This window comes from Teleopsis dalmanni, chromosome 1 (genome assembly GCF_002237135.1).
Source record: "Teleopsis dalmanni isolate 2A chromosome 1, ASM223713v2, whole genome shotgun sequence".
Taxonomy (NCBI): Eukaryota; Metazoa; Arthropoda; class Insecta; order Diptera; family Diopsidae; genus Teleopsis; species Teleopsis dalmanni.
In genome coordinates, this window is record NC_051846.1 from 135,159,677 (window position 1) to 135,169,323 (window position 9,647).

Below are 9,647 nucleotides of genomic sequence, written 5' to 3' on the forward strand. Positions count from 1 at the left end.
AAGTTGACCATGCGAAAAAACAAGTCTCCTCAACAATATTCCAACTCTATCAAATGTCTGTCCTTGGGATTTGTTAATTGTCATAGCAAATGCGCTGATGACTGTGGAAACTGTGTTCTTTGAAAATTAAATGGCAGTGCAGTCCCTGAATACGTCAAGTGTATGCGTGGAATCAAAACACGTTTTCCGCGAGCAACTCCAGTGAGTACTTCACAATCTATTGTGTTATTATGCATTGCTTTGACTCGCAGCAATACCACCAAATGCACACGAAATACAGCGAAGATTAAGGGAATTTAATTTACGAATTATAGCCGTTTGTGTGAATGTTTTCCCACAACCTGCATGGGATGTCAAACAAAACACATTTGATCCTGTATCGTAATACTGAACTTCACGAATAACTTTATCAATAGTATCACGCTGTTCATTATTTGCGCAATCATAAAGCTCATTAAATAAACATTCTTCTACGAAAGGATCAAAAATATCGAGATCAGCAAATTCTGGCATTATTGTAGGTGTAGGCAAACCAAGTGACGTACATGTAACATTATGTGTTAACAAAATATCCTCGATTTCCAATAATACTCTATTAAAATAAACATCTACACTACAACCATCTCTAACGAAATCTTCGCTTAAATGATCTCTAAATTCCACCCAAAGCGCTAATGCATTTGCTGGAATATTGAAGGCACAATTAATCGCAAACAAATTACGCATTTGTTTTCCTGAGTTAAATGTCTTAGCTTCATTGAGAGAAACTCTCCACTCGTTATAATTGGACGCAATTCCCCTAGCATGATTCGATAAATGTCCTATAAACAATTCCATTGAATGTCCGCACATCTTCATATGATTTTGGCCCTTTTACATGCAACAAAAGTAATCTTAAATGGAATTGCTCAATTTCTTTGGGAAACACCATATACATCCGAGTAATAATTTTATCTCCTCCTCGTTGTCTTTTTTGCCAAGATTTTCTACTATCAATCCAAACATAATGCAATGAAATTTCTATATACGTATATTGATTAGCAGATGAATCACTTTGATTCAATTGAAAGAAAGCTAATAGCTTCGTAAGCTTAGGATTTTCTACTGCTTGTCTTTCTTGGTCTTCGCGAAATATAATATTTTGTCTTTGTGTCAAATGAATGTGAAGACGAATTATAATATGAGACTGAAAATGCATAGGAAATTCATATATTCGCCACATAGCCTCAGTTGATCCCACATATCGACCATTCAAAAAATTTCTAACGTCATCTACTTCAACTTATACTTGTTAGTCATTTTCGTTTGTGCTTTCACTTTGAATTAAAACAGTTGCACTATCAAAACCCTTATATACATATTTATATATGTACTTAATACTTTTGACGGAAGTGCACACCTCGACATTAATGTGACAATTATATTTTGCAAACAAATACGGGTTGTATGGAACGACATAACGATTATCTAAAGACTTTCCTCTAACATCAACGGAAACATTATTATCGCGCCGTCTATACAACGGATAACTATTAACTGATTCTTTCGTTAATTGCACAAAATCCTTTGGAAATTTTCCATCTTGCATACATACAGAGCTTGGATTCAAAACACCGCATGGTGTTGTTTGACAACAAATTCATGTAATTTTGGCTGCAAATTTTTATCCGGTATCTCTGCACAAACTATTTTATCAATATCAGCCGGCCCGACAATTTTGTCATTTTCACATAAAGTTATCAAAATGTAAGGATGAGGCAAACCTCTTTTTTGAAATTCGATTGTATATATAAGAGCCTCAACTTTGCCAAAAATATATTTATTCCAAATGTCAGAAATGAGTTCTTTTAACTTCGATTTAAATACACGCACAACTATTTCAGGCCTGAAATGAGATGATTCATTAGGATCAATATTATATACAATTTCCGCCCAATTCTGATTGCAAGTCATTGTAACAAAAAGCGATGGCTTGCCGAAGTACTGAACAATTGACATTGCATCTAAGTAATTTTGATACATGTTTCTCGGAGACCCAGTGAAGGATGAAGGCAAAATCACTTTACGACCTAAGCTACCATCTCCTACTTGATTCGTTTGCAAATAATCACTAATATTGTTATACACATCTGCCCTCAAATTTACTTGATTCTGTCTTATAAAATGTAGTCGACATACTTCTATTCTCACATACATATCAACAATGTATTGCAAAAATAGTTTTTGCGATTTATGCAAAAAGCTAAATTGATCCCTTATTGCAAATCTGAAGCATGCAAATTGTAACATTGTAACTTTATTTCGAATCTGCCTACCATTAGAATTATGTTGCACGTTATGCGATATATTAACGTGCCAACCAAAATCTCCATTTGGGAATAGTAAAGGATATGCCAATGGTTCCAAAGCAGAATCTAATACTAATACATTCTTAACTACACCATTTGTTTTTAAAAAAGATATCATATTTCTCTCAAATGGTGGTTCGCCATCTATAGTCGTAAATATTATATCTTCGTATATCTGTATCACGATTCACGATAATTGCCATACAAATCTCTTTTGTGCATTGCATACTCTATCATAATGTTCTTTCATTGTACAAAATGAATATCTCTCGAATTGAAGTGTTGTTAATGTCGATTCAACCAATTAATTAACCTTAACTATCACACAATTCACAATTAAAATTCATCACAATTAAAATTTAACTATCACACAATACACTTGAAATAAATCTAAAAATTTCAAACTCATTAACCTTAACTATCCACATTTCACAATTAAAATATATCACAATTAAAATTTATCAAAATTAAAATTTATCACAATTAAAATTTAACTATCACACAATGCAAATAAAACGATTGATATCAAAGGATATTTCCACTTTAATGCGTTTTTTTTATTCACAAACAATATTTGAAATTTAATGAGCTTTAAAAATCTGATTGTAACAGAATCCACAAAGTCCAAACACACAAAGTCCAAACACACAAAGTCCACTTTTTTCCAAAAGTGGAAAAAAATCGCACACACAAATCCACCGTAAACAATTAACAATTCGTCACAAAAAAAAACTTTGAAAAACACATGTATTTTGTTGTTGTAGTCGCTAAATTTACGCCAACGCATTTTTACCTGTGTTTCCGTTAACGTACATGCGAAAAAATAACGTTGTGCTCTTCTGCACGTCTTCACCTTTCCAACGGAATAAATTTTATCCATATATGTCAACGGCAACACAGTTAAAACGGGGTAACAAACTTTTATGTTAGCGTAATTATATATAGATTTTCGCGTATATACACATGAGAATTTTTTCTCCTACTTTTCTCCTATTTTATGAAATGCGAAATTTGTGTGTGCAATAGTAATATTTGAAATTTAAGAAATGCGTTGACGAAAATCAAAATTTTTGATATATCTTCAAACACGCTCGTGTCTTTGCATATACAGTCGGATTTGGTCGGCATGCAAAATTTCATTTATTTTGAGAAATGGAAGCGTAAATATTGTTTATATGCACACATTATTTGTCGTTAGCATGCGATGCTTTGCAAATATGAATGAATTGTATCTTTTATTTTAAATATTTATATTTTCTAAATAGGTAAAATTTTTTAATTTCCAAAACAAGTTATTAAGAAGAACTAAAATATTAATAACCTTGGGCTAACAAAAATATATAAATAACCAAACATTAAATTACAATGAATATTTTATTTTAAATATTAATTGCATTGTGCACCGACGGAAAATTTGTTATTAATATATACCAAAAAAAAAAATTAAATTAAATAAAATATAATATATATAAAAATAAATATAAAAATTGAAATTATAAAAATAAACATATAATTTAAAATTATAAATTAAATGTAAAACATCATTTTTCGTATGGAAATTACGCATAGCAGCCGCTGTTGACACTTCAGCGATTGCTTTAATACTGATGAGTGAACAAATTTTGCATTGTTTGCTGGAGGCGTGTTTAAAAAATTGTTGTAAAATTTGATGTGTAATGGCGAGAGAAGACTTCGTGCGTTGTCAACACTGTAACGACATAAATTTTTACGATAAATTTTTGTGTTACATATGATCTAGAAGAAGAAAAAAATAAAGTCTGTTCGTAAAATAACTGCCACCGCTACACATAATATATTCAATAACTCACGTGAAAATAACTGAAGTAGATTTAGCTGGAAAAACATAAAATTGAATTAAAATGTTATTCAACATATCATGGACATTACCTGCGATCCTCGAAGCCAACGTGCCGCGGGCATCGATACATGTGCAGAATCTAAAATATACGAAAAAAATTTAATTTGTTTGTTACAAAAATTTATGAATGAAAACAAAACTTGTAAACACAACAACACTGAACAATTATTACAGAAAACACGTTTAATTATTGAACAAATATCTATTTGAAATATATATAAATAAAATAATACACAAAACAATTTAACACTCATGTTTGTACAATTTTATTTTTATACACGTAAACAAAACAAACTTCGGCAGCAACTAAGCACATCAACGCTAGTTTTTTCAATTTACTAATTTATTTCTTTTCTTTTCACATTTAGATAATATTAAATTCACAAAATATATAGGTATATTTAATACCTTGTTTTGAATTATTAATACACTTTATTTTTTTAATAATAAAATATAAATTAAAGAGAAATAACACACGAAATAAATAAACACGGGGCGTAGTAAAAGTACTAAAAGTCACGGCGAAGTAGAAGAAAAGGAAAACAGTAGAACACAAAGTTCAACTTCACGGCGAAGTCAAGTACAGCAATGAATACCGGTACGCTACACCAAAAAGCTCCGGTATGCTCGATATAAAAGGAGGCACATTTCATATAATCGAGGACGTGGTTTTCGACAAGTAAAAGAACAAGTACTCTGGCTCATTGAGCCTTCTGGTAAATTTTACCAAATACTTGAAATTTTACTTTTCCAAACCGAGTACACTGGCCTATTGGTCATCTGGCACATTGTGCCAAAAACCTGGCTCTTTGAGTCAAACGTAGTTTGAAATTTTATTCCTCGTCTTATGTGTACTATATTTTTTTTAACCTGGCTCATTGGGTCAAATAGTTTTATTTCACAGCACGGAGTAAACGTTTTTTTTTTTATTTTAACAACAGAGAAGGGGCTCAGGAAGTCACACTGTGGTTGCCAAAAATCTTTTCTTTTACAAGTAATATATTGAGAAAGGAAATTCTGGCGTCAACATATATTTTTTTTGATTATTATTAAAAAGCAAAAGGAATGTTTTTTTTCAAGGAATAATCACTTATTATAGGCTAAATAATTTATTTGGAATTTGGTTAATTAAACTTTGTTAGATCATAAGTTTTCATGGAATAAATAAAGATATATAAATTTATATATATAAAACAACTTTTTTTTTTCTTCTAAAACAACGTCTCAGCGAAACTATAAATAAATTGTCTCGACTCTGGACGACGGCTGAGGATACCCCAGCAAAACTAAAAATTTTGAACGTCACCCAAAAGTGTCGTTACAACACGTGATGCTGTCTAAGGGCCACTTTAGATACCATATTCATATATTCCATATTCACAATAATCTTATTAAGACAAATTATTATAGAAAATATGCAGAATGAAAAAGAATAACTCTTACTTTGGAATATAAATTTTAAAAAATACGATTTTCATACTTTGTATTGTAAAAGGGTCATTCTTTTACAACTCGGACACCTTGTTGAGTAAAAAAAAATTTGTGTGACATGATCCTTTTTTTTTACTGAAAATTCGTGTGTATATGTTTGGTGTGATATGAAGGATAAATAAATTTTTAAAAGTATATAGAATTTAATATAACATTATATAAGAATATTTGTAGCATATTCTTTGAAAATTCATTCAATGGAAATGTAGTACGCATGTGCTTGATGTGTTTTGCGGGAGAAAAAAAAAAATTTTAATTGCTTAAACAATTTCACAAAAGTACAATCAATTATCTTTGAAGCACTGTAAATTTCAAGTTTCTATCTTTTATAGAACTTGAGATATACCCATTTGAAAATATGTCTACAATGCCAATTCTCAAAACCCCATGGGTCCATATCTCGTAGGAAAAATTTCGCAAAATCTTTTCCCGAGATACGGGTCTTCTTATTTTATAAAAGGCGCTTATAAAAAATTTAAAATTTCAGCCAAATCGTAGATCATGAGATAATTTTTTGCCAAAATCCGTCCGGTTAGTAAAAGAATCACCCAAAAGCACTCTTTAGAAACTATGTATTTGATAAAAATAGTGTGAAATTATTTATTTGATTAAGTGCTAAATATTAAATGCATTGTTTTGTATATTTTAGCCAAATACTGATAGTAATGGTAATAGCGACGATATGGATGGCTCAAGTTTCTCATCCTTCTATTCATCATTTATTAAAACAACTGATGGATCTGACAGCCCACAAGAAACTGACAAGGAGTTCAAACAGGGCAAATACAAAGTATTTTTGGTTAACCTATTAAAACAAAATGAATGTACCTTACTGAATATTATCTTTTCTAGGAAAAAAGTGTTGGAAAGTTAAAGGAACAAGAAGAAAACGACTCGCAACATAGTAAACAATAATTCTTGCATATAGGAAAATTATATAAATTTATCACCGAATTTCACTGCAAATGAAATCAAAAAGTATGGTTTAAATAATATAAAACTGCTGTTAATAATGTATTGGCAAAGTGTAAACTGTACGAATATTTTTAAAAATAAATGCTAATTTTGTTTCTTTAAATGGTTATTCGGTTGTTTAATTTTTAAAATTTAAAGGGTTTTCAAATAGCAAAGAAAGAAAGGACAAAGACAAAAATTTTATTCAATTTATTGAAATTTGGCTGACCATACAAAGCTGTTTCGAATATTGCCAAGTTCTCATCAATAGTGGTTCTAGAAAATAATCGAATTTCTTAATTAGTTTATACCATAGTTCGTATATAATTTGTTTGGGCTGCAAGTGCCAGGCTTAGAACTCGTGCCTATCAAATTAGAAGCGATGACTAACCATGTAGACGAGTAGACGAGACTACACAAACTTTAAGTGCTCTAGTTCCAGGTTTTTTGTCACTTTTTTATTTAATTAGTAACATTAACCAAAGCACTTGCCGTGCTTTAAATTAGCATAAATAAATTGAATAAAATTTTTGTGTTGTTTATTTTTTATTATTTTGGTTTAAGATAAAACTTTTTGAATTTTTTTTTTTGGTATTTAAAAACATTACCGTAAAAGAGAGTACATTACTCGGCTGCAGTATGGTGCTGCGGTATAAATATATAAATATAATAAGTTCAACCTTGCTTTCATAATGTACGTCTGTGAGGCGTACGATCTTTTTACATTTTGCTCTCTCTCTCTCACAAATGTTTTCACAACGTATGCATATTTGCATTTATCTCAGTCGTTACCAGTGGTAGTTGATTTTCGGTGGTAAAATTTGTATATATTGAGATACTGCCAAGCCATACGTCTACGAGATGTATGTTTATGTTTTGTGCTACTTGTACAATTTTTGAGTGATTATTAGGTATTGTGTTTTTTTATTTAAATTCAGTACATGTAAGTGTAAATAAAAGCAAAATGGAAAGTAATGAAATATTAGACGACACGCAAATAGCTACTTATCTGACATATCTGGATGAATGTAGCTCAACCGAAAATGAGAGTGAAAGAGAAGATGTGGTATCGGAAAATGATATTCCAAAATATCAAAAAAGACGCAAAAGATAAAGATCTTAATGTACAGGAAAATCGCGAAAATATATCGCCAGACCCGGAACACGAAGAAACCAACAATAATGGGTCGTCTTTAGACAGCAGGATAGTAAGAGTACTTCAGCCAACATCAAGAAGCAAAAGCCAATATTGCGGGACTACCTCGAAGGGAATAAATGCCGGTAGAGTTCTATCGATGAATGGTGTTCGAATAATAAGAGGTCTCACAAGAGCATGTAAAGCCTTATGTGATCCGATTTCTTCCTTCACTGCTTTTTTTACTGACGAAATAATATCAGAAATAGTTTAGTGGACAGATGCAGAGATATCTCTAATACGAACAACTAATTTGACAAGCAAAACGTTCGCAGATACAAATTGTCTTGAAATTGGTGCTCTTCTTAGCATACTGACTTTGACCGCAGTATTGAAGGGCAATCACTTGTCAGCTATTGAGTTATTCAATACAACCTATAGTGGAGATAGGTACATTGTTGCCATATTTGGACAAGACAACAACAACTGTAAGGATGAAAATTTTGCACAAATTTCCAACCTACATAAATTTAAATAAATTTCGAAGAAATCTGAAATTAAAATAGAGGAATTAACATTTAACATAGTTATTAGAAACTACTTACCAAAAAGCCACCCAGCCTGCACGCAACTGCAACACGTGAAGCAATCTGAAATTAAGAGAAAATAAATTTGTAATAAATAGAGAAATATATCTTAATAAAATAATAAATACATTCCTTCTTTGTTCATCCCCGCAAATTTATTTAAATAATTTATTAATAAATAATTTTTCATAATTATAAAATTAAATTATAAATAATTTAAAAAAAAACACGATAAAATTACTAACACCGGCGCTTTCATGTAAAAAGTAAAAATGTAAACAAACATTTGCAAACGTCAAAAACGTCAAAATGCAATTCGCTGCAAAAAGATGCACAAGGAAGCTTTTGTGCAAAAGTGTTAAAGTGCATTAAGTTTAACTAAGAGAAACTCAAAGCTTTGTGTACTTTGCACATAAAGTTCAAGAGGATGCATATAAAAGACGGCGCAATTTTCTAAGAAGGGAGTGTGTCTTGTATGATCACTCAGTGGCATTGTATGTCAACATATAAAATAAATGTAGGATAAGTAATAATAGCTCTAAGGTTTTATTTGTTTTGGAGCGCAGGGCAACCCTCGCTGAGCTTGACAGCGCGCGAAAGAACAGAGCGAAGAAGTAAATTTTCTTACAGTCAGTGTGTGAGCAGCAGCGATAGCAACAAGACGTACAAAGTGGCTGTGTCAAAATAATTCTAAGAGCGCGAGTAGAACCCTATTTCACAATATTGTATAAAATGTAAAAAAAGACCAATGGAAATGAAATAATAAACGAACTATTGTATTAAAATTAAAATTAATAAGTTAAGCGAAATCAATGTGAAAAATAAATAAACTAAACTAAATTAAACTTAAGTAAAACCTACAAGTTTTTGGGGGCTCGTCCGGGAATTTATCTTTGTTCAATCACTATATTGAAAACCCGGATTGTAGTATGAAATCTTGTACATAGTGCGAAATTTTTTTGCAGTCATCAAATTGCAGGCTAACATTCAAGTGCACGCGGAGTTTTTGTTTCATTTATTTTGTATGATTAAAGCAACAAGCATCAAGACGGCAACGAGACAGTGAATAGTGCGAACGGGTTTTACAGTCACCAAATTGCAGCCTACCATTCAAGTGCACGCTGAGTTTTCGTTTCATTTATTTTGTACGGTTAAAGCAACAAGCAACAAATCAACGAGGCGGCAACGAGACAGAGAGTAGCCGCAGAAACAGACGAGATAGAGTTGTATGTATATCGTGTATGGAGAGTAGT

General features: G+C 31.2%; 1 protein-coding gene across 1 annotated transcript; it reads left to right on the forward strand.

Annotated features, from left to right (window-relative positions):
- Nucleotides 1-6,364: 6,364 nt before the first annotated feature.
- Nucleotides 6,365-6,735, forward strand: LOC119668907 (period circadian protein-like). The gene is made up of 2 exons (XM_038078585.1): nucleotides 6,365-6,508; nucleotides 6,571-6,735. The coding sequence occupies exons 1-2, from the start codon at nucleotides 6,401-6,403 to the stop codon at nucleotides 6,631-6,633; spliced, it is 171 nt and encodes a 56-aa protein (XP_037934513.1). The 5' UTR covers nucleotides 6,365-6,400; the 3' UTR covers nucleotides 6,634-6,735.
- The last annotated feature ends 2,912 nt before the right edge of the window (nucleotides 6,736-9,647 follow it).